At 51.6% G+C, this 26618-nt stretch overlaps 2 protein-coding genes across 2 annotated transcripts in view; both read right to left on the bottom strand.

Annotated features, from left to right (window-relative positions):
• The window catches only part of LOC147095739 (zinc finger and BTB domain-containing protein 43-like), a 48056-nt gene extending 23834 nt beyond the window's left edge, over window positions 1-24222 (bottom strand). Inside the window, exon 1 of the mRNA XM_085974789.1 lies at window positions 24179-24222. The gene's annotated coding sequence lies outside the window, so the exon portion shown is untranslated. The remainder of the gene's footprint in view (window positions 1-24178) is intronic.
• LOC147095738 (zinc finger and BTB domain-containing protein 22-like) lies at window positions 1103-24234 on the bottom strand. The gene is made up of 2 exons (XM_085974792.1): window positions 24179-24234; window positions 1103-20139 (listed from the first exon to the last, which is right to left on the bottom strand). Exon 2 carries the CDS (start codon window positions 20124-20126, stop codon window positions 18747-18749), a length of 1380 nt encoding a protein of 459 aa, XP_085830918.1. The 5' UTR covers window positions 20127-20139; window positions 24179-24234; the 3' UTR covers window positions 1103-18746.
• Between the last annotated feature and the right edge of the window lie 2384 nt (window positions 24235-26618).

The following is a 26618-nucleotide window of genomic DNA, read 5'->3' as shown; positions in this document are numbered from 1 at the left end:
CTGAGGCTGGTTCAGGGATCCAGCAGGCCAGAGGTTGGTGAAGGGGCCAAGCAGGCCTGAGGCTGGTTCAAGGGTCAATCAGGCCCGAGGCTGGCTCAAGGGTCGAACAGGCCTGAGGCTGGTGCAGGGATCCAGCAGGCTCGAGGCTGGAGTTGGGGCTGAACAGGTCCGAAGTTGGTGCAGGGATCAAGCAGGCCCGAGATTGGTGAAGGGGCCGAGGAGGCCTGAGGCTGGTTCAAGGGTCGAGCAGGCCCGAGGCTGGTTCAAGGGTTGAGCAGGCCTGAGGCTGGTTCAGGGATCCAGCAGGCCCGAGGTTGGTGAAGGGGCCGAGCAGGCCTTAGGCTGGTTCAAGGGTCAATCAGGCCCAAGGCTGGCTCAAGGGTCAAGCAGGCCTGAGGCTGGTGGAGGGATCCAGCAGGCCCGAGGCTGGAGTTGGGGCTGAGCAAGTCTGAGGTTGGTGCAGGGGTCAAGCAGGCCCGAGGTTGGTGCAGGGGTCAAGCAGGCCCGAGGTTGGTGAAAGGGCCGAGGGTTCAAGGGTCGAGCAGGCCCGAGGCTGGTTCCAGGGTTGAGCAGGCCCGAGGCTGGTTCAAGGGTTGAGCAGGCCTGAGGCTGGTTCAGAGATCCAGCAGGCCCGAGGTTCGTGAAGGGGCCGAGCAGGCCCGAGGCTGGCTCAAGGGTCGAGCAGGCCAGAGGCTGGCTCAAGGGTCGAGCAGGCCCGAGGCTGGCTCAAGGGTCGAGCAGGCCCGAGGCTGGCTCAAGGGTCGAGCAGGCCCGAGGCTGGCTCAAGGGTCGAGCAGGCCCGAGGCTGGTTCAAGGGTCGAGCAGGCCCGAGGCTGGTTCAAGGGTCAAGCAAGCCCGAGGCTGGTTCAAGGGTCGAGCAGGCCCAAGGCTGGTTCAAGGGTCGAGAAGACCCGAGGTCTCGTGAGGAACACCACAGAGTACCCACTACAAAATTATGAAGCAAGAAGCTACAGAGCTTTTGCAAGACTGAACATTTTGTGCGCGCCTGTGCAATCTTGCAACACTTGATCTTCTATCAAGCACTGGAAACATTTACAATTCTTTTACCAAAAAGAAAAACGTTACACACTTCAAAACATGCTGCTCGGAACAATTTTTTTAATATTTTCATCACAGGAAATAATAACCATAATTAAATTTATTTAAAAAACTTTATACAAATCCAGTTTTAATACTAAGATATTACAACAAAGCTAATAATTAATTTATACGCAGGCAATTACACTGCTAACTAAAAAGGTCCATTTCTAGTTGTCTTACAACTTTATTTTTTTGGGTGTTCCAAATAGGCACTACTTAATGATCATTAAGTTACATATTTCGTGTTAAAGACCGGAAAACATGGCTCTCCCCACTCACATCTGACAATACTTTTTATGTTACAATACGACAATACTGTAGGTCATCATGGCAGACTAGAAGGTGCAATGCACACACACTCACGCGCATACACATACAAAACATACACGGTTGGAAGTTAAAACAGTGTATACTGCTAACGCTACACCGAGGGAAAATCAGCCAATACCAGCACAGAGTCACGGGGCAACTACAAGGAGGCAATATAGCAACTACTAGCACCACACGGAGATGGTGGAGAGTCACTATTAGCACTGTGACAATAGTGTCACACAGAGATAGTGGACAGTCACTCCTTGCACTGTGGTAATAGTGTTGCACAGAGATAGCGTACATTCACTACTACGGAGAGTGACTATCCTGTCACACAGAGTGAGTGGACTGTCACGCCCAGCAGAGCCACCAGTAGGTAGTGGCCACCAACGAAGCCTTGGTTCTACCACATTGAGGTACCAAGTGTTTGTCTCGTTCATCAAAAAGCAAGCAGCCCTTCCAATCCCTCCACAAGAAAAATCTGATCCTCTGAATTGTCTATTTTTGTGCCTGTCCATTTTGTTGAAAGCGTTCCGTGTCTCCTTTGGATAACCGTTCCCCTGGGACCGCTCAGGGATTCCCTCTCTCGCTTGCTAAGCTGCCCTGCAATTTTCTCTTGTAGACTTTGATTGCTCGCCGACTGACCGACCCTCCAGCACTTCGCCCGAGAGGCCATTCTTTACATGTGAAACTAGACAGGGAGCGTTGTCAGGATATGCGACCTTGGGCGGCAGCACCGCTGGGCTCGATCGGGTTCTCACCTGATGGGGTACATTTTAACCTATCTCACCGGGCGGGAATCCCGGTTTTACACCCCCCGTCCCCAGTGACCTCAACGGAGAGTAAAATCAGGGCAGGGGGACGGAGGTGTAAGACCAGCACTGCACCCGATCCCGTCAGTTTCCCGACGGGCGGGTTGGGTTAAAATTGTCCCCAATGCCCCCACACAAGCACTTTTCAGTAGGGATCACCGAATTGTGATCAGGAGTGGAAACACCAGCTGATTTGTTGTGCTCCTCGGCCCAGGGCAATCTGTGGTTAATTATGGCACCCTATCACTGCTCCAGCTAACATCAGCACTGCGCAGAGATCAGATCTGGGACTTTCCTGGTCTGTATGGCTCCTACACCCATTGACAGAGCTAAAATAGTCCAAATAACTTGTTTGATACAATTGCTTAAGGGCCTTTCAGTGTATGACTTGACAAATACACTATTTAAGTTACATTTTAAACTAGTTTGTGTATTATATACATATATATATACACACATATATCCATACACACATATATATTATAATATACACACACACACACAAGAAATAGGAGTAGGCCATTCGGTCCCTCGAGCCTGCTCCGCAATTCAATAAGATCCTGGCTGATCATCTACCTCAACTCCACCTTCTCGCACTATTCCCATATCCCTTGATTCCCTTAATAACTAAAAATCCATCAACCTCTGTGTTGAATATACTCAACGACTGAGCATCCAGAGCTCTCTGGGGTAGAGACACACACACACGCATATGTACATATACATGTGTGTGTGTATATATAAATGCATATACACACATATATGCATTTATACACATGCACATATAGAAAACTTGCAGACTGGGCAGTTAAGTGGCAAATTAACTTTGACATTGATCAATGTGGGATGATGCACTTTGGAAGGAAAAACAGAAACATCACCTACACCTTAGAAAATGAGAAACTGAATGGGGTAGAAGAGCCAAGGGATCGAGGGATACAGGTGATCGAATCATTAAAAGAAGCATCGCAGGTCAGCAAAGCAATTAAAAAATACTAACAAAACCCTGGGATTTATCTCCGGGGGTATAGAATTCAAAAGTAGTGAAGTTATGTTAAACTTGTACAGGAGAAACTTCTTTACCCAGAGAGTGGATGTGGAACTCGCTACCACAGGAAGTGGTTGAGGTAAAGAGCTTAGATACTTTCAAAAGGAAACTAGACGAGTACACGAGAGAAAAGGGAATAGAAAGATATGCTGAAAGGCTGAGATGAGGTTGGTGGAACAGGAGGAAACTCGTGTGGAGTACAAACACTAGTATAGCCGAATGGCCTGTTTCTGTATTCTAATTAATTCTATGTATATATTTATACACAATATATACACACACGCACATATTTACATACACACACACATATATATATAATATATACACATACGTATACATAATAAATATATATTTCCACAATTATCCTGGAGTATATCCTAAAATTAAACTAACACCCAGTAAAAACGGCAAAACTCCAACCTTGGCCCCCTGTGGTCTGTTGGAAAGCAGGCTCCCCCCCCATCGAAAGTGCTCAACAATTTCAGGAATTTGCACTCCCCGAGTGCCGGGTTACATATTGCAAGGAATACACAGACTGAGGTATCGGCATGCCAATAAGAGCCGCCCTGCCCAGCCCCCCACCCCCCCAGCTGACCCACTCCTAGCTGCGCATTCAACATGGGGTGTTCCATCATTCAAACGATTGGGTTGCCAACCCTCTAGGGCTGCCCTGGAGTCTCCAGGAATTAAAGGCTAATCTCCAGGATACTGTTGCCAACAACACCCAGGAGGCAAATGACAGGGGCTTTTAAAAGAAATGTTTTATAATTTAAAAAAATGTCTTTGAACACGTTGGTTATTAGTTATAAAAATATCTGAGATGGGAAAAAATGTTGTTTGACAGTCAAAAAAATCATCCAATGTGGTTAATGAAGAGTCTATACGCTTTCCGATTGGCTATGGGAAGGCGGTGTGCTGCAAGTATGGACATACCGGGCGACCAATGGCGCTGGGGGGGGGGGGGGGGGGGGCGGCTGGAGCTCATGTGATGACATCTCCAGGAATGCGTCCAGAGTTGGCAACCCAACGTTGTGCGACTCCTATGAAACTCATTAATATACACTATAAAACTTGACCTATGAAGTTCACTGACCTGTGCAGTATCAATGACCTCTCGGTCTGTTAGCAAAGGTCAGGGGCTGGCCACCAATCTCTTGACATCTCCCATGGGATAGGTCGGCAGTGATGGGTAGCCCCACATGTTTTTGCACGGGCTGGGCTGGTCGGCGCTTGCAAAGTCAGGGAGCCTCGGCCAAATTTGCCAATTTCATCTCGAATCAGTATGACACAAGGCAATAGTTGGGTTTTCACCCACCAGGTACCTGGTTAGAATCCCCTTCACGGTCCATAGTATGAGCAATCCCTTTCAAAGAGGGAGTCTGCAGGAGCGTACTCCACTCTACCCAGCTGATAATGTGCTAGCGTTGCTCAGGAATCCAGTGTGACTAACTGCCACCCGTTTACAGCACTTACGCACTCCTCGCCCTAGCCAATGGAAAAATAAGATGGGCACTACCCTCCCTGCGCATAAAGAAGCCATTCGACCCATCGTGCCGGCCCTTAGAAAGAGCTATCTCATTAGTCCCACTCTTTCCCCATAGCCCTACAAATTTTTCCTTTTTAAGTGTATATCCAATTCCTTTTTGAAAGTTACTATTTCAAGGGCAGGTTGCGAGCATTTTGGATTTTAATGCATTCTATAGAATATTTACCATATGTTACACGGGTAAAGAGTCCTGTATATCCATAATATATTAAGAGTCCTATGTATAGCATGCACTTCCTGTGAGTGTCACACTTACATCCTGTGCACTTTCTCCATCACACCATGCCGATGACCTCCCCATTGTTAGAAAATTGCGGATCATCCGACTAACAGCGAGTAGTGGCGTGGGAGATCTGCTAGTGCGTATGTGTAAAAAGTCACACTTCCAAGTGTGCCAAGTACAAAAAAAAACACAGGCCTTGAAATTCCGCGAGGAATCTCTCTGTCTCTACGCCTTAACTCTGGCAGGAGACCAGCGGAACTCCAGCGAACTAGTGTAAAGGGCCATAGCTACCTTTTTCCTGGCGGTCCCGCCGAAGCTACTGTTGGAGAGCTCCCACGGAATTCCACGGCCTCGATCTTCCCATGGCCAGAAAATTTACAGGCACCCGCCAACCTACTAAATCTCCTCGCCTACAACCTATTTATAGCAGTCAAGATGTTCTGATCTTAAAAGGGGATCGACCAGACCACACAGATGTGTTCGAGCAGCAAAAATAATACTTTACATGCCGTAACCCTTCTGTCCTTGTAAACCAGCGGATCATCTGACTTTCCATAAGCATTGCCGTGAGTGACATTATATAACACACTGGGGAGGGGGGGGGGAAATTGGACGTGGGTGGGGAAGACAAAACAGGCAGGATCACTTTCTCCACCTGTTATAACACACACCCGATATTCAGTTCTACTGAAATAAAGGGAAATGAGTATCGGCTGGGGCGTATAATGGACGACCAATGCGATTGCGTCCCCATCACTGTCCAATTTTAACTGCCAGTATGTACTGCACTGGTATTAACATACATTTTACATAACACACGGAGGTCGAATGCCCCCGCGCATGTTATATAGCACACTACCGGTAACGCGGATGTAACGCTCCTGGAGATATCGTACGATGAAACACCGGGACAACTCTGTACCTGTACACTGCACGATCACTGGGCCTTATCCTCAATTGCGCCAGCCTGAAAATTCCACCAGCCTCTCCCCCGATCTCCTACCGCAACTTTGGCAGGAGATGCGGTTGAACCGCTGGTGAAACGGTGACAACCACCGTCTGCGGCGTTTCCTCCAACCACCCGCCGAAGTCCAGGTTTGGAGATCGGGGAGAATCCCCCCGGGGGGGGGGGGGGGGAATTTCCAGGGCCTCCATTACGACACGCAGACCAAAAGGTTATCGGCGCTTGACTAAAAAAAAAAGGGCAGAACTGGATGGGCCTTGCCCAGCGGCGTCGGAACGAGAGAAACAACGGGTTGACGTTTATTGGGGGCGGGTGGGAGAGGAACGGATGGCTGGGAGTTCTGTCAAAGGGGGCCCGGAGTGTCCTCTCCTTGCGCTGGGGCGTACGGGATGCCTGGGTATCGCGCACGGAGGACAATTGGGCTGGGAGGATGACCATTGGGGGAGCCCGTGCAATTTTCCGTCCATTAATTTGAGTGGCGCTGCACCAATGTGCCCAAGCCCACAAACAGGAAAACCATCCCCTAGGGTCTACCCAAAAAAATTAACCTGTCTGACGGACCTGCGGCATTTTTTGTTTTTATGTCAGATTTCCAGCGCTTGCAAATTTGATTTCCCCTTTCTCTCTATTGGGGGGCTGTAACCCCTCCCCCCCGCCCCGCCCCTCAGAAACACTGAAGGGATGCCTTTGAGGAAGAAACTGGGTTTCAGCGTAACAATAGGTTCAGGCCTGTGTCATATTTAGCACTTCATCGCGTCTCTCCGAAGTATCTCTGAGTGCTCAGCGGGCAATGAATTACTCTGAAGTGCAGTGGACCCGTTATGCAGGCAAGTGGGATTTTTGCGCACAGCAAGGTCCCAACAACTGCCAGCTAATCTGGGGGTTTTTTTTGGCGGAGGGTTGCATGTTGGCGAGGGGACCAGAACTCCACCCCTGGTCCTCTTCGTAAAGAGCCGTGGGGGGTTTCTTACATCTTCTAGCTCAGTGGTAGCCTTCCCGCCTCGGAGTCGGAAGGTTGTGGGTTCGAGCCCTGCCCCAAAGAGGAGACCAGAGGCTCGGCCATGAATACTGGGTTGGCATCCGGCGAGATACTCGCGTCCGATGGGAGTAGAGTGACAGCACCCACCACCGCACCCCCCCCACCCCACCTCAAGCTGGTTCTCCTGGCAGGGAGTAGTGAGGCAGGTCAATGACATGAAAGAGGTATTACAAAGTATTACCAGCACAGAAACAGGCCATTCAGATCCGTGCCAGTGCTTGTGCTCCACACAAGCCTCCTCCCACTCCTCTTCATCTTCCAGAAAAGAGAAGGCTGAGGGGTAACCTGATAGAGGTCCTTAAAATTATGAAAGGATTTGATAGGGTAGACGTAGAGAAGATGTTTCCACTTGTGGGGGAGGGGAGCGACCAAAACTAGGGGTCATAAATATAGGACAGTCACTAATAAATCCAATAGGGAATTCAAGAGAAACTTCTTTACCCAGAGTGTGGTTAGAACGTGGAATTCGCTACCACAGGGAGTGGTTGAGGTGAATAGTATAGATGCATTTAAGGGGAAGCTAGATAAACACATGAGGGAGAAAGAAATATAAGGTATGCCGATAGGGTGAGATGAAGAGGGGTGGGAGGTAGGCAGGAGGAGGCTCGTGTGGATCACAAAGACCAGTTGGGCCGAATGGCCTGTTTCTGTGCTGTCCATTCTATGTAACTATGCAAACACAGAAGGCTCTAAATATAAATGTCCTTACTTCGTACAGGGCGCCCTTGCTGGATAATGGAAACTGCTGGATAAGCGACATTTCCCACAGGTTGGTCTCCAAGCAACAACCAAGGCACAGGAATGAAAGGTGCCCTGGTTACTGCTGGAATTTAGGGGCAGATTTCCTTGGCACTATTGGATCGACTGGGCACAGCGAATACAGGAAAATGGGGCGGGGAGGAGTCCAAGGAACTTAGCCGCTTTTCTATCCATTAATGAGAAGCACTCCCCCTTCCCCCTCCTCGTATTCACTGCACCCGGGGGTGATCCACTATGCCCAGGTGCAGCAACAGGAAGATGTAGCCCCGTAATCTTATTTTTTTGGGGGGGGGGGGGGGGGAGGCTGAGAAATTGATTGCCGTGAAACAGAAGGAAATTGGGGCTTGGTAGTCTGGGCAAGGAAGCAGCGGTTCGCCCAAGACCGTACCAAAACATGGGCAGGCAAATCATGGATTTGGGATAATTGGAGTGCGGGGATACCCTGCATATGACCTTCAAATCGTTCCTTTTGGAATAATTTCCAAACTGGCGAATTTGAAACTGTGCAACTAAATTAAAAAACTTGCATTTATATAGAGCACCTTTCACAACCTCAGGACGTCCCAACGCGCTTTACAACCAATGAAGTACTTTTGAAGTGTAGTCACTGTTTTAATGTGGGAAACGCAGCAGCCAAATTGCACACAGCAAGCTCCCACACACAGCAATGAGATAACGACCAGATCATGTTGTTAGTGATGTTGGTTGAGGGATAAGTATTGGCCAAGGACACCGGTGAGAACTCCCTTGCTCTTCTTCAGAATAGTGGCCGCGGGATCCTTTACGTCCACCCGAGAGGGTAGACAAGGCCTCAGGTTTAACGCCTCATTCGAAAGACGGCACCTCCGACAGTGCAGCGCTCCCACAGTACAGGCACTGGGAGCGTCAGCCTAGATTATGTGTTCAAGTCTCTGGACTGGGGACTTGGAACCCAGGACTTCCTGACTCCGAGGCTAGAAAACAGTCATTTTAAATAGAGAGACTGAATTTCTTAACAGGCTCCAGTTATATTTTACATTCCTTCGCTGTGGATTGGCAAACCTGTGAGCTTATACATCCTTTTGACAAAACATGCCTGACAAAATAGAACGACGAATCGGCAAACCTACCGAGAGCAAACGACCTCAGATCGTTAGCGGCTCTTGCGTGCCGCAAGATTAACTGCACCACAACCGGATACTCAACAGAACACCACTTGAACATCACGAGCGGACGGGGAAAGGCAAATGCAACAGGATTCCCAGTGCCCAGCAATACTGCGCAGTGGGGGGAGGGCATTTGCGACCCACCTCCCTCTCGCCCGTTGGCAGATGTGATGCTCCCTGGGAGTCTCCACTGGCTCGGGATCCTGAGGTGCTCCCGCTCCAGCAAGATTTGGGGAGGGAAAACTTGCCCTGTTATCGACAGTTTCCCTCCCCCCCCCCCCCCAATTAGGACAGAGCTGTTGCTTTTATTGTTTTATTTATCTAGAACTCGGGGGGGATAGTTTCAGAATAAAGGGTCGCACTTTTAGAACTGAGATGAGGAGGAATTTCTTCTCTCAGAGGGTCGTAAATCTGTGGAATTCTCTGCCCCAGAGAGCTGTGGAGGCTGGGTCATTAAATACATTTAAGGTGGAGATAGACAGATTTTTGAACGAGAAGGGAGTCGAGGGTTATGGTGAGCGGGCAGAGAAGTGGAGCTGAGCCCAAGATCAGATCAGCCATGATCTTATTGAATGGAGGAGCAGGCTCGAGGGGCCAAGTGGCCTATTCCTGCTCCGATTTCTTATGTTCTTATTTTATTCTCCCCTTGTGGGGAAGTGGCGTTGTGGCACGATTGAAGTCAGGAGCTCATTCGTAGAACTGTACAGCACAGGAGGAGGACACTCGGCCCAAGGCACCTGTGCCGGCTCTTGGAAAGATCTTGCCAATTCGTCCCATTTTTTAGAGAGGGGGTGTTGGGATTGCGGGAGAAGACCCTCTCATCCCATCACTCCGCAGTGCAGCCTTCTCGGAAACAAGACTTGCGGCAAGACTTTGGGATTAACACCCCCCCCCCCCCTTCAATTAAAAACCAAAAGTGCAGAACACTGGTGTCGGAAGCACTTGAGACTGGCCTAACTGTGCTGGCTCAGTTTATCTAGGCTGCACCATATAAAGTTATAGCACCTATTAACCAAGGTACGTTTGCAATGTAAATTCCAAAATAGCATTTTTCATCAACGAATTAGTATTTCTACCACATTAAAACTACGTACTGTCACAGGTACATTAGACAAGGGGTGGGGGGTCAGAGAAAAACAACCAGGAGAGTCATCGGACTAAACTTATTTTCACTGTCGAAAGGAAAGGCAGACACTTTTGGGGCAATTTTAACCTGACCCTGCCCGTCTGGAAACTTGACAGGATCGGGGGCAACGCTGGAATGCCAGCTTGATTCTCCATTTGAAGTCAATATGGGGCGGGGTGTAAAACCGGCGTTTCCCCCCTGCCGATGCAGTCAGTTTCCCGACGGGCAGGTGAGCTTAAATATACGCCCGTAGACTCTCACGGCACAGATGGAGGCCGCCACTCGGCCCATTCTACCTGTGCTGGCTCTTTGAACGAGCAATCCAATTAGTCCCATTCTTTCGCCATTGCCCTGATACAGGTCTTCAAAAAGAACGGAAGATGAGGTGGAAGTTAAAAAAAAAGCTACTTATTTTGGATGAGGAGCATAGACTAGTGGACACGGGTACAAAATTCACAATCCTGGAGCAAGGTGAGAGATTAGAACATAAGGGAACCTTCCTCCCCACCTCGCCCGCTCGACACGTGGAATAAAATCCCGGAGGAAGGACTTAATTTGGGATCAACTGGCAATTTAAAGAGGAGCTGAGTCGCTAGCTGTTGAGAAGGGGGAATGAGGGTTACGGAGACTTTTAACACTGCTGAAACCCTCACTCACGCCTTTGTTGCTTCTAGACGTGACTATTCCAATGATCACCTGGCTGGCCTCTCACCTCTGTAAACTTGAGTTCATCCAAAGCTCTGCTGCCCGTATCCTGACTCGCAGCAAGTCCCGTTCACCCAACGCACCACCCCGCTGTGCTCGCTGACCTACGTTGGCTGCCTCGATTTTAAAATTCTCATCCCTCCATGACCTCGACCCCTCCTTATCTCTGTAATCTCCTCCAGCCCTACAACCCACTGAGATCTCTGTGCTCCTTCAATTCTGGCCTCTTGCGCATCCCTCCATTTTCATCGCTCCACCACTGGCGGCCGTGCCTTCAGCTGCCGAGGCCCTAAAGCTCTGGGAATTCCCTCCTTAAACCGCTCCGCCTCTCTCTCTCCTTTTAAGACGCTCCTTAAAACCTACCTCTTTTGACCAAGCTTTTGGCCGCCTGTCCTACTATCTCCTAATGTGGCTCGGTGTCAAATTTTGTCCGATAACGCTCCTGTGAAGCACCTTGAGCCCTTTGGCGATGTTAAAGGCGCGATATAAATACAAGTTGCTGTAGCTGAGGATCAAGTATTAAAGCGATTCTGGAATCTACGGCGGTGGGAACTGTTGAGGGGTTTAGGGTACACGAGCGAACTAGACACGTGGTACGAGTATTGGATTATTAAATGCACCCACCCCGCACTGTGTTCCAAGAGGGGAGTGTTGGTGCTCGTAGCAACATCAGCGACAGAATTAAATCCTGAAGTAGACGGTGAACGCACTCACTATTTGAGGCCGCACAGCTCCCCCCCAGCGCATACAGCGGGTGCCCTCGCACCAAGGCAATTTGCCCGGTATACGCGGTGGGCGGTAATACCCTCCGATTGAAGTCGCCACTTTCCGACTGCCTCCCGGGGGTTGATAACAGTGTGAACGGCCGATGGGAGACTTGGGGCATTACTCAGTCAGCGGATCGCACCGTTAACTGTTAACAATTACAGGAGGCAGTTGGAAAGCAGAGAGCTTCGGTCAGCGGAGCGCAGCCGACTGTCCACTTTCTGACTGCCTCCCACCATCATCAAACCGTGCGAACAGCTGGCTGAAGCTGCCTGAAGTCCTGCCTGTGCCTGAAAATCAGCGGAGCATTGAACGGCACAAAAAGAACCGGTGAGCATCATACGTTTTAACTGCTGCCTGTGCTGATGGCAAATAATTAGCGCTATTTGCCCGATATAGGCGGCTGGGAGTGGTAAGTGTGGGCGGTGTGAGTGGTGGGGACTGTATGCGGATTTTGTTTTTACTAAAAGCTCGATGTCCGTTTAGTGATCTCTACTGGGTTGGGCCAACAGCTCTGAAGGGTGGTGAAAGCAGCCTTGTGGCTATTGATGGTGGCAGGGGTCGGGTGTAGGAGACACAGGGGTCAGACACTAACCTACCTACTGCGCTTATACAAGCTCCTGCTAATATTTGTTTTAGGGGGTAGTTGAATTTTTAGGTACAAGAAAAGACCACGAGGCCCAAACAAGCCCATCCCGTTCTGATAGACCACCATCTCCCCTGTCCCACAAACCTCTCTTATATCTAGTTAACTCAACAGCTTATTGCATTACCCCATACGAACAGGAGGCCATTTAGCCCTTCGAGCCTGTTCCGCCATTTAATGAGATCATGGCTGATTTGTGGCCTAACTCCATATACCTGCTTTTGGCCCATCTCCCTTAATAGCTTGGTTAACAAATTCTATCAATCTCAGATTGAAAATTAATAATTGATCTAACATCAACTGCCGTTTGCGGAAGAGTTCCAAACTTCTACCACCCTTTGTGTGTAGAAGTGTTTCCTAACTTCACTCCTGAAAGGCCTGGCCCTAATTTTTAGACTCTGTCCACTAGTCCGAGACTCCCCAACCAGCGGAAATAGTCCCACAAACCTCCCTTGTATCTAGGTACCTCAACAGCCTATTGCATTCCCCTGTCCTGCAAACCTCTCTCTCTTGTACCTAGTCAACCCATTGTGTTCTACCCCCACCACTAAATCTTTTTTCCTTTTAACCTCTTCCCGAAACTGTCATAATTTGCTTGGCCTTTGTCTCGATCTCCCGCTGCAACTTTGGCAGGAACCCCCAGGAAAGTGGGGCAAATGGCCAGGTCCAATTCTGGAACCAAGGGATATGGGGATAGTTCAGGAAAGTGGAGTTGAGGTAGGAGATCAGCCATGATCTTACTGAATGGCGGAGCAGGCTCGAAGGGCCGAATGGTCTATCCCTGCTCCTATTTCTTATGCTCTCATGTCCTCACCAGGGTGGACGCCATTTTAGCCGGAGACACTCGATAGCAACTGGGAGTGGGAATCCTCTCCAATTCCTGCCTCCCCTTCCGAGTCCAGCTAGGACTGGAGCTCAGACTGAGGGCCTCACCGTGGTCTGTAGGGCTCAGTTCCAAGCTGATCAACCAGGGAGAGCGGCACTTCAATCATGTGGCAAGAGATTTGTTGGAGAAGTGGCAATAAATCCTTAGGCCTAGAAATTGGGTTTTGGCGCAGCGACGGCTTTAGCGCCGGAAGTTAGTGCCAGAGCTAAGTCGCGCTGGGCGGGCCAAAAATTCACTAGTTCTGCGCCCAAACGGCTGCCGGCGCTGCTGAAAGCTGTTTGCGCCTGAAAACTGGCGCTACGCGCTGAATTGCGGCGCTATTCCGGCGCTGCGGCGCCCGCTGCAGTGCGGCAGGTTCGGGAAGTGCAGGCCTCCTCCTTCCCTTAAGGAGGAGCTGCCTGCACCCGGCCGCGGCCCGCGAAAATCATTGTAAAAATGAGCCCGGCACCTCGGACAAGTGCCGGGCTTGCATCTGTCCCGGGGGCGGGGGGGGGAGAAGTCCGGGGAGGGAGCTGCGGCCAGGCGGCCGGCGGGAAAGCGGCCGGCTGCCGCGGGGCCTTTAATGCGCCGGCGCAAAGTCCAGTAAGGCACCTCTGCCAGAACGTTGCTTGCGGCTGCCACGGGCGAGGCGGCCGCAAGTCAATTTCGGAGTTCGGGCGGGTTACCATGGCAACCGGGACGCTGCGCACACCGATGACGTCATCGGTGCCGGCGCAGCGCTAACGGCCTAACGCCGATTTAGGGACCCACTCAATTTCCAAACTGGCCATAACTCCGGCGCTAGGCCCTCTAGCGCCTCAAAAGCGGCGCTAAGCCTACCGAATTTCTAGGCCTTACTGTATTCACATTTTAATACTGGAGTTTTTTGCTGTCCGAGTCGGGTATTAACAGGTGGGTGGGGAGCCTGGCGCGACTGGTGGGGAGTCTATAGGCCTCCGAACAGTTGCAACTATGTTGGACGGAGTATCAATCAGGAAATAATTGAGGCTTGTAATAAGGGAACATCTATAATTATGGGGGATTTTAACTATCATATTAATTGGACAAATCAAATTGCCTTGAGGATGAGTTCATTGAGTGTATTAGGGATGGGTTTCTTGAGCAGTATGTAACTGAACCGACCAGGGGGCAAGCAACCTTAGATCTGGTCCTGGGTAACGAGACAGGATTAATTAAAAATGTCCTAGTAAAGGATCCCCTTGGAATGAGTGACCATAACATGGTTGAATTCCATATTCAATTAGAGGGTGAGAAGTTTGGATCTCAAACAAGCGTGCTAAGCTTGAATAAAGGAGATTATGAAGGTATGATAGCAGAATTGAGTAGAGTGGATTGGGAAAATAGATTAAAGGGTAAGACGATACATGATCAGTGGTGTACATTTAAGGAGTTATTTTACAACTTCCAAAAAATATATATTCCACTGAGAAGGGTGTAAAAGAAAAGACAGCCATCCGTGGCTAAGTAAAGAAATTAAGGATAGTATTCGACTAAAAACAAGGGCATATAAGGTAGCCAAATCTAGTGGGAGGATAGAGGATTGGGAAAACTTTAAAAGACAGCAAAAAATAACAAAAAGATTGATTAAGAAAGGGAAGATAGATTATGAAAGTAAATTAGCAAAAAATATAAAAACAGATAGTAAGAGTTTTTATAGTTATATAAAAAGAAAAAGGGTGGCTAATGTAAATGTTGGTCCCTTAGAGGATGAGACCGGGAAATTAATGGTGGGAAATATGGAGATGGCAAAAACACTGAATGAATATTTTGTATCAGTCTTTACAGTAGAAGACACTAAGAATATCCTAACACTGGACAAACAGGGGGTTATAGGGGGGGGGGGGGGAGGAGCTAAACACGATCAAAATCACTAAGGAAGTGGTACTCGGTAAAATAATGGGACTCAAGGCGGATAAATCACCTGGACCTGATGGCTTACATCCTAGGGTCTTGAGGGAAGTGACGGTAGGGATTGTGGATGCATTGGTAATAATTTTCCAAAACTCCCTGGACTCACCAAAGGTCCCGGCAGACTGGAAAACTGCTAATGTAACACCCTTATTTAAAAAGGGCAGTAGACAGAAGGCTGGAAACTATAGACCGGTTAGCCTAACATCTGTGGTAGTTAAAATTTTGGAGTCCATTATTAAGGAGACAGTAACAGGACATTTGGATAATCATCATTTAATAGGACAAAGTCAGCATGGTTTTATGAAGGGGAAGTCATGTTTGACAAATTTGCTGGAGTTCTTTGAGGAAGTAACATATAGGGTGGATAAAGGGGAACCAGTGGACATAGTGTATTTAGACTTCCAAAAGGCATTTGACAAGGTGCCACACAAAAGATTATTGCTTAAGATAAAAAATCACGGGATTGGGGGTAATATTCTGGCATGGATAGAGGATTGGCTATCTAACAGAAGGCAGAGAGTTGGGATAAATGGTTCATTCTCAGAATGGCAATCAGTAACTAGTGGTGTTCCGCAGTGGTCAGTGCTGGGTCCCCAACTCTTTACAATCTATATTAACGATTTGGAGGAGGGGACCGAGTGTAACATATCAAAGTTTGCAGATGATACTAAGATGGGAGGGAAAGTAGTGAGTGAGGAGGACATAAAAAACCTGCAAGGGGACATAGACAGGCTAAGTGGGCAGAGATTTGGCAGATGGAATACAATACTGGAAAGTGTGAGGTTATGCACTTTGGCAGGAAAAATCGTAGAGCAAGCTATTATCTTAATGGCAAGAAACTGGAGGGTACTGAAGTACAAAGGGATCTGGGGGTCCTGGTGCACGAAACTCAAAAGGTTAGTATGCAGGTGCAGCAAGTGATTAGGAAGGCCAATGGAATGTTGGCTTTCATTGCTAGGGGGATAGAATATAAAAATAGGGAGGTATTGCTTCAGTTGTACAGGGTATTGGTGAGACCGCACCTGGAATACTGCGTACAGTTTTGGTGTCCATACTTAAGAAGACATACTTGCTCTCGAGTCAGTACAAAGAAGGTTCACTCGGTTAATCCCGGGGATGAGGGGATGGACATATGAGGAGAGGTTGAGTAGATTGGGACTCTACTCATTGGAGTTCAGAAGAATGAGAGGTGATCTTATTGAAACATATAAGATTGTGAAGGGGTTGGATGGGGTGGATGCGGGGAGGATGTTCCCGATGATGGGTGAAACTAGAACTAGGGGGCATAGTCTTAGAATAAGGGGCTGCTCTTTCAAAACTGAGATGAGGAGGAACTACTTCACTCAGAGGGTGGTAGGTCCATGGAATATGCTGCCCCAAAAAGCCGTAGAAGCTACATCATTACATAAATTTAAAACAGAAATAGACAGTTTCCTAGAAGGAAAGGGAATTAAGGGTTACGGGGAGCGGGCAGGAATTTGGACATGAGTCTAGGTTCAGATCGGACATGGCCCTGTGGGTAGCGGAGCGGGCCCAGGGGCCGTGTAGCCTGATCCTGCTCCTATTTCGTGTGTCTAATTCTGTTAGATTCAGGAGATGGTTCTGTGATAGTAGATTGGCGGTTAGGATCAGATCAGCCATGATCTTATTAAATGGCAGAGCAGGCTCGAGGGGCCGATTGGCCTACTCCTGCTCCTATTTCTTATGTTCTTATGAGTCTGGCCTTTTGGGAAATTGCTGGTGTGCTGGCCGCTATTTCTCGGCCAACATGGCTGGCCGGCGAGACAGCCCGCTGGTTGCACAACCTCCGAAAATTCCCCCACCCCACTCGACATTTTATCTTGTCTGTCTGCTGGCCGGAAGAGTCCGTGTGAAATAGGGCTGAGCATTCTCCTGAGAGAGAGAGAGATCAGGAAGGCTACTTGGCCCCTCTTACCTTACCCATCCAGAAAAGCCTACACAGGTCCCCCTCATTGCAACATCCAACTCTCTATCTCTCAGTTGACCTCAAGGTTTGTTTTTGCTTCTATCATCCTACCCAGAAGATAATGCCAGACATCTAACACTTTGTGAACTTCCAGAGGTGGCTCCCCCCTGTATGAACCTGTGCCTCATTGGCCAATTATTACAACAACAACTTGCATTTATTCAGTGCCTTTTAACGTACGTTCCACGGCCTGCTTCGCAGGAGCGTAATCTGACGCCGAGCCACATAAGGTGGTCCAAGAGCTTGGTTAAAGAGGTAGGTTTTAAGGAGCGTCTTAAAGGAGAGAGATGGAGAGGTTTAGGGAGGGAACTCCAGAGCTTATAACCTCGGCAGCTAAAGGCACGGCCGCCAATGGTGGAGTGACCTGAAGCACTGCCCGGGATTAACCCATCCACACACTTACTACTTGGGTATCTCTTAAGGTCACCCTCTCAGCTGGCTTCTCCAAAGCTTGAAGGGTCCAAGTTTCTCCTGCCTTTCCACATAACCCTTGAACTCTGACACTAGCTGACCAATCAGCCATAGCCCGCTCTTCTCTGCGTAGCCTCCAAGGCTACAGTACCATCCCTCATGTCTTGTGGCCAGAACTCAGTGTGGGCGCTCGAGGTAGGATCTGGCCAGCGCACTATGCACTTTCAACAAGTCCGTCCTTCTCCGACTTACACTCTGCCGATGTATCCATAAATATCAGCACCCTACTTCACCACTATCCTCAGTCTTGCTCAACTTCACGTGTGCCTATTTCAACACAATTCAAGCAGTACACGACAGCCGACTTTTCCTCCAGCGTGCTTGTCCGCTTCTCCGCACGGAACTGAATCGTGCCATTTTGAGATTTGCATCTGGCTGATTTCGGAGGCCCAGGACTGCCTCATCAAACCCGCCCAATCTCCCTCCCGCCACGCCCCCCCGCCCCCCGCTTTAGCACTTTCGCACTCAGTTTCGGGTTCTAAGGTGCTGGGCATAAATTAGGAACAGTCCACCATGCGCCCTGAGTCAGTGCTTTTCCAACCCCGCTAACGTCATTGGGCCCACAGCAGGAAGCTAATCCTGACTGAGAGGCGTCCCGGGACGGACGGTGATGACAATGGGAAAGTGTGGCAGTGGTTGCAAGCAGGGAGGAGGGGGGCGCAGTGTTGAGGAAGCTGTACACTGCTTTCTAATTGCTGTAGCTGACCTGGAGAATGCTTGATGCTAAAAGTGGGGGGTGGGTTAATGAAAAACAAATAAAAAGCAAAATGTTCTGCTTTCCAGCATTGCCGTCCCTCACTCTGAATGCAAAAGATTTGCTAGGGTGCATGTCAATTGTCACAGGCTGCCATGGTCACTGGATCTACAGGGGGTCTGGTTTGGCGGGGGGGGGAGGGGGTGGCGAGTAAATGGCACCCAAAATTAGCAGGCAAATGACACTTGCCTGTTGACAAGTGAACGAGCGACGGTTGAACGGGAGCTGACAAAACAGGTGCGGCAGCCCCAACGCTGGCCCGCTCTCAGTCGCCGGCTCGCCCGATGCCTTGCCCGGTCATCGGTGCTGGTATCGGTTGGACCGCCACACCGAACAGGCTGCTGATCGATCGATGGATCCCGCGGCTGGCTCGGCCAATCCCAACTCTCTCTCTCTCTGACGCGCGACGGACAAACACGTACATGAGGTTAGCTTATACAGGATAGTGCACAGTGCCACCCTCAGAAAGAAAAACCCCCCACAGTTAACGGGGGATCAAGTCCGCCTGGGCTGGCCTGCTCGCTCGCCACACCCCCCCGGTTTTTTTCAGATGTTGCCAGGGTTGCCCGCGGTTGCCCGCTGCAGTTTTTCGCAGGCGGCTTTGTGCCGCAGGAAGCTGTCGCGCCACATGAACTTCTTGCCGCAGACGTGGCACTCGAAGGGCTTGAGGCCGGTGTGGATCTTCATGTGCTCGACCAGGTGGTGCTTCATCTTGAACTTCTTGTTGCAGATGGTGCAGCCAAAGGGCCGGAGGTTGAGGTGCATGTTGATGTGCCGGTCCCGCTGGCTCTTGTGGGTGAAGGTCTTGCCGCAGTGGCAGGCGAACATCTTGCCGCCACCGGCTCCCCCGGCCCCCGCCGCGGCCTGCACCGCCCCGTGGCGCGCGTCGCCGGGGGGCCGGTAGCCCGCCAGCTGGCCGGCCAGGGCTGGGCGGGAGTAACCGCCGGGGCTGCCGTCGGCGGGCTCGTAGGCGAAGTCCTCGGAGGAGCCGCAGTAGTCGATCTGGTCGTCAAAGCCCTGGTCCTCGGGGCCCAGCAGCTCGGGCCCGGCCAGGGTGCAGACGTCGGTGATGCTGAGGGTCTGCGGCTCGACCCGGAGGAGGCGGCAGCCGGCCGTCTTGACAAAGTGGTGCTCGTCCTCCTCGCACGTCAGCACCAGGTCCTCCTCCGGCTTTTCCTTCTTGACGTAGACCCAGCGCTTGTGCGGCACGATGCTGGGCTGGACGTAGAGCGGCCGGTGGCACAGGCTGTCCGGGAAGCCCCCTTCAACCAGCTCCCCGCCGGCGGGCTCCCCCTGGTTGCTGGTGACCTTGTGCTCCACTTCCTTGCCCTTGGAGGCCTCCTCCTCCTCCTCCTCCTCCTCTTCCGCCTCCTCCTCCTCCTCTTCCTCCTCGTTGACGTCCGGTTTGACCGCCGCCGCCTCCTCGCCCTCCGGCCTGGCCTCGCTGGCCTCCCGGGGGCTGAAGTAGTTGCTGCTGCTGGGCGACTGGTTGTCGGTGGTGCGGCAGGCCCGCTGGCCGCTGGGGGCGGGGGCTGGGGGGGGCGGCTGGCTCTCCCGCAGCAGCTCGGTGCACTTGTCCACCACGTGCCACATCTGCAGGAAGCTGCCTACCGTCAGGTAGCTGACGATGTCGGCCGGCAGCACGGCCAGCCGGCCGGCGTAGCAGGAGGCCAGGATGCTCTCGAAGGCCCGGGAGTCCATCACGCCGGGCAGGACCAGCCGGCTGGTGTTGCGGAAGAGCACCTGGTCGTGGAAGTAGGGCGAGGAGGCCGCCAGCACGGCCCGGTGGGCCTTGAACACTCTGCCCTGCACGTGGATGGAGATGTCACAGAACTTGCCCTCCATCCGCTGCTGGTTCAAGTTCTCCAGGAGGCTGCTGCTGAAATTGGGGAAGTCCACGTATACCATGTTGCTCCCTGCGTCCATGGCTCCTTCGCTCCTGGTTGACAAAGGGTGGTGGGGGAGGCGGGGAGGGGGGAAAAGAACACAGGACAGAAAGATAATGAAAGGTATCAGAAGAAACATACAGTACAAGGCGGTTGGGGGTGGGGGGGGGTGACGTGCAATTTTAACCCAGGGAATCAGGTGGAACGCCGGTTTTACACCTCGCCCAATATTCACGTCAATGAAGAGTAAAATCGGATGGTGGGTAAAACTAGCGTCGCACCCACCCCCACCCCTCCTCCTCCCGTCAGTTTTCCGATCTGAGGGTTAAGTTAAAATTACCCTCCTTCCCGCCACAGGAACAGGAGGAGGCCATTCAGACCCTCAAGCCATTCTATTAGATCGTGGCTGATATGTACCTCAACTCCAGTTTCCTGCCTGTGCTCCATATCTGCCGATCTCCTTACCCAACAAAAATCTACCCACCTCAGTCTCGAAAGCTCCAATTGACCCCCAGCCTCAACAGCTACTTGGGGGGGGGGGGGGGATTCCAGATTTCCACCACCCTTTGCATGAAGAAGTGCTTCCCGACATCACCCCCGAACAGCCTAGTTTTAATTTGAAGGTTCTGCCCCCTTGTTCTGGGCTCCCCCCGCCAGAGAAAATAGTTTCTCTCTCTATCTATCCTACCAAATCATGTTAAACACCTCCATTAGATCACCCCTTAATCTTCTATACTCAAGGGAATGCAAGACTAGTCTATGCAACCTGTCCTCATAATTCAATCCTTCAAGAAATTTACAGTTCCTCATTTAAAAAAAAACAGATTCTAATTATTTAGCAATGACCATAATAGCCTTGGAATCACTCTAGTGATGTTAGTGGATAAATACTTAATGTGCTTGTCTGAAATGCTCGGCTGCTATTTAGCTTGGAGTGTTAACCCATTTAAAATAAATGGATTGATGTCTCCGTTTAAATAGCAGAGAGCAATGCCTCACAAACGCATCAAACATTCGTCTGCTGTTTAGGTTTAAGCCACTTATCGCATCAAGTACAGTAGTGTAGTGGTTAAGTTACTGGTTCAGTAATTCAGAACACAGAAAAGTAAGGTATTATATACTGAGACGATAATTTCCGCTCAGTTCAGTCGTTGGTGGTTGTTCCATTGGGAGCTGGGTTGAGACGGTCCCAGAAGGTGAGACTTTTGTCAACCGGTACAAAATGAGTAGAGTTTCTAGCTTTGGCTGATCTCAAAATCCAAAAGGACAATGTTGTAACAGATGCTTCAATTTGGGATATGACTTAATCCTGTTGTAAGAAAAATAAAAGAACGTGCATTTCTATAGTGCCTTTCACGACCTCAGGACGTCCCAAAGCGCTTTACAGCCAATGAAGTACTTTTTGAAGCGTTGTAATGTAGGAAACGTGGCAGCGATTTTGTGCACAGCAAGGTCCCACAAAACAGCAATGAGATAAAATGACCAGATAATCTGTCTTAGTGATGTTGGTTGAGGGATGAATATTGGCCCAGAACACTGGGCAGAACGGCCCTGCTCTAAGAAGCCACTCAGTTCTGCAAATGATCTCCAATAAGGGGGTTTGCCCATCACCACCCAACTTGCCATGGTCAGCTTTGCCCGCAGAGCAGGACATTACCAGAACTGCTAAGAATAGGAGAGAGCTAATTAACCCGATAGTCTACGTCTGCGACAAGCCACCATCTATATATAAACCATCTGAACCCCTCAATCAGATTCCAGCCTGTAACTCACTCCCGGGTATCCATTATTATTCTATATATAAACCATCTGAACCCCTCGATTAGATTCCAGCCTGTAACTCACTCCCAGGTATCCATTATTCTATATATAAACCATCTGAACCCTTCGATTAGATTCCAGCCTGTAACTCATTCCCAGGTATCCATTATTCTATATATAACCCATCTGAACCCCTCGATCAGATTCCAGCCTTTAACTCACTCCATGGTATCCATTAGAATATGAATTAAATCGGAATTTTGAGTCTGCTTTTTGGCAGCTGTGGTCACGGTGCCTCATGTCCTGGAGACCCGGCCACTTGGGTTATGATCTATTTAAGTGCAGGCCGGTCACAAAATGTTTGACGTATGTCCATGAAACTGTGTGCCAGGTTTCATCATCCAGAGCAAGGACCAGAACACACACAAAATACACACACACAGATATTCAGAGATTTATAGACACACACTGATATACACACACATGGATAAATACACACACACCTACATACATACGTACAGATATAAACATTCATGCACATGTTAACAGATTTATACAGACACACTCAAATATATACACACAAATGGACATATACATACAGATATATACATACACAGATCTATACATACACATACATACAAATGCATTCACACACATACTTATACACAAATACACACGCACACATATATAGAGATATATGCACACACAGATGCGGAGATACACAGAGATACAAACACTTAGATATATGTATATATACAGAGAAATATATACACATGCACACACCTATATACACACGCACACACCTATGTCCACAAACGCACAGATGTATACTGACACATGTACGTGTATATACACGTACATATATACTCACAATACACACACATATATATACATATATATAGACACATGCATACTCACACACATATATACACCTACACACATACATGTATACATACACGTACATATACACACGCATATACACACGCACACATACACACGCACATACACACGTATACATACGCACACATACACACGTGTATACACACGCACACATACACACGTGTATACAAACGCACACACGTGTATACAAACGCACACACGTGTATACAAACGCAGACACACGTGTATACAAACGCACAGACACACGTGTATACAAACGCACGCATACACACGTGTATACAAACGCACGCATACACACGTGTATACAAACGCACGCATACACACGTGTATACAAACGCACGCATACACACGTGTATACAAACGCACGCATACACACGTGTATACAAACGCACGCATACACACGTGTATACAAACGCACGCATACACACGTGTATACAAACGCACGCATACACACGTGTATACAAACGCACGCATACACACGTGTATACAAACGCACATACACACATGTATACAAACGCACATACACACATGTATACAAACGCACATACACACGTGTATACAAACACACACATACACGCGTGTATACAAACACACACATACACACGTGTATACAAACACACACATACACACGTGTATACAAACACACACATACACACGTGTATACAAACACACACACACGTGTATACAAACACACACACACGTGTATACAAACACACACACGTGTATACAAACACACATATATACAAATGCACACACATATATACAAACGCACACGTATACAAACACGCACACGTATACAAACGCACTCACACACATGTATACAAACGCACTTACACACATGTATACAAACGCACTCACACACATGTATACAAACGCACACATACACACATGTATACAAACGCACACATACACACATGTATATACAAATGCACACATGTATATACAAATGCACACATGTATATACAAATGCACACATATACACACACACACAAATATATACACACATATATACAAACACTCACATATACCCACATATATACAAACACACACATATACCCACATATATACAAACACACACATATACCCACATATATACAAACACACACATATACCCACATATATACAAACACAAACACACATACACACACTAATATAGACACCTATACACTCTCTCTCTCAGGGATCTGTCCCCTCCCCGGTGAGCTGGGCCTGGCCCGGCCCGGGTTGCTGGCTGTGCCGCGGTTGCTGCAGTGACAGCGGGCGCGGAGGCTTGGCTGGGCCGTTGAGTGCCAGCGGCTGGATGTTTGCTGACTTTGCCCCAGACACAGAGCCCCAGCCCCGGGCACCGCGGCTGCCAGAGGCCGGGGCTGGACTGGACTGGACTCTCGGCTCGGCTCTGCCCGGCCCGAGGCCCCGGCGCTGGGTACTCACCGCGAGCTGGCGGGCGGGCGGCTCCGGCTCAGTGTGTCGGCGGTGAGGCGGGGCGGGGCGGGCGGCGGGTGAAGCGGGGCGGCGCCAGAGAGCGGCCGCGGTCCCGCTCGGCTCAGGGGAGGGAGGGAGCGCCCCCGCCGGCAGAGCCCGGCACCGCACTGACCGGGCACCGCACTGCCTGGGCACCAACTGGGCACTGTACTGACCGGGCACCGCACCGACTGGGCACCGCACCGACTGGGCACTGACCGGGCACCACACTGCCTGGCCACCGACCGGAAACCGCACTGACCGGGCACCGCACCGACCGGGCACCGCACCGACCGGGCACCTCACCGACCGGGCACCGCACCGACTGGGCACCGACCGGGCACCGGATCGACCGGGCACCGCACCGACCGGGCACCGCACCGACTGGGCACTGACCGGGCACCGCATCGACTGGGCACCGCATTGACCGGGCACCACACCGACCGGGCACCACACCAACTGGGCACCGACCGGGCACCGCACCGACCGGGCACAGCACCGACCGGGCACCACACCACCTGGGCACCAACCAGGCACCGCACCGACCAGGCACCACACCGCCTGGGCACCGACCGGGCATCGCACCGACTGGGCACCACACTAACCGGGAACCGCACCGCCTGGGCACCGACCGGCACCGCATCGGGCACCACACCGACTGGGCACCACACCGCACCGACCGGGCACCGACCGGGCACCGCACTTACCAGGCAACGCACCGACCGGCACCGCACCGCCTGGACACCGCCCGGGCATCGCACTGCCTGGGCACTGCACCGCCTGGGCAAGCCCAGGCACCGCACCGCCTGGGCACCGACCGGGCGCCCCACCGCCTGGGCACCGACCGAGCACCACACCGACTGGGCACCGCACCGACTGGGCACCACACCGGGCACCGCACCACCTGGGCACCGACCGGGCCCCACACCGACCGGGCACCGCACTGCCTGGGCACTGACCGGGCACCGCACTGACCGGGCACCGCACCGACTGGGCACCGCACCGACTGGGCACTGACCGGGCACCACACTGCCTGGCCACCGACCGGGCACCGCACCGACCGGGCACCGCACCGACTGGGCACCTCACTGACCGGGCACAGCACCGACCGGGCACCGCACCGACTGGGCACCGACTGGGCACCGGATCGACCGGGCACTGCACTGACCGGGCACCGCACCGACTGGGCACTGACCGGGCACCGCATCGACCGGGCACCACACCGCCTGGGCACCGACCGGGCATCGCACTGACTGGGCACCACACTAACTGGGAACCGCACCGCCTGGGCACCGACCGGCACCGCATCGGGCACCACACCGACTGGGCACCACACCGCACCGACCGGGCACCGACCGGGCACCGCACTTACCAGGCACTGCACCGACCGGCACCGCACCGCCTGGACACCGCCCGGGCATCGCACTGCCTGGGCACCAACCGGGCACTGCACCGCCTGGGCAAGCCCAGGCACTGCACCGCCTGTGCACCGACCGGGCGCCCCACCGCCTGGGCACCGACCGGGCACCACACCGACTGGGCACCGCACCGACTGGGCACCACACCGGGCACTGCACCACCTGGGCACTGACCGGGCCCCACACCGACCGGGCACCGCAACGCCTGGGCACCAACAGGGCACCACACCAACCGGGCACTGCACCGACTGGGCACCAAACTGCCTGGGCACCGCACCACCTGAGCACAGACCTAGCACCGACCGGGCACCTCACTGACCGGGCACCACACCGCCTGGGCACCGACCAGGCACCAGCCTGCCTGGGGACCAACAAGGCACCACACCGCCTGGGCACCACACCGACAGGGCACCACTCTGCCTGGGCATTGACCAGGCACCACTCCGCTTGGGCACTGACCAGGCACCACATTGACTGGGCACTGACCAGGCACCACACTGACTGGGCACTGCACCAACAGGGCACCACAGCGCTCCGGGCACCACACCGCCTGGGCACCGCACCAAAAGGATACCGCACCGGGCACCGCACCGCCTGGGCACTGACCGAGAACTGCACTGGCTGGGCACCGACAGAGCACTGCACTGCCTGGGCACCGACCCGGCACTGTACTGCCTGGGCACCGCACCAACAGGGCACCGCACCGCACCGGGCACTGCACCGCCTGGGCACTGACCGCGCACCGCATGGCCTGGGCACCGACAGGGCACTGCACCGACAGGGTGCCGCATTGCCTGGGCACCACACCGTACCGGACACCGCACCACCTGTACACTGACCGGGCACCACACCAACATGGCACCACACTGCACTGGGCACCACACCGCCTGTACACCGCATCGGGCACCGCACCACCTGTGCACTGACCTGGCACCGCACCAACAGGGCACCACACCGCACCAGGCATCGCATCACCTGGGCACTGCACCAAG

The sequence above is a fragment of the Somniosus microcephalus genome, unplaced genomic scaffold (genome assembly GCF_052327205.1).
Source record: "Somniosus microcephalus isolate GS21.2 unplaced genomic scaffold, FLI_Smic_1.0 unresolved_chr1, whole genome shotgun sequence".
NCBI classification, from domain to species: domain Eukaryota; kingdom Metazoa; phylum Chordata; class Chondrichthyes; order Squaliformes; family Somniosidae; genus Somniosus; species Somniosus microcephalus.
Note: the sequence above shows the minus strand (reverse complement) of the source record. Positions and strands in the feature narration are given on the sequence as shown.

Coding starts and splice junctions, on each gene's coding strand:
- LOC147095738 (XM_085974792.1), bottom strand. CDS start 20,126: ATGGACGCAGGGAGCAACATGGTATACGTGGACTTCCCCAATTTCAGC.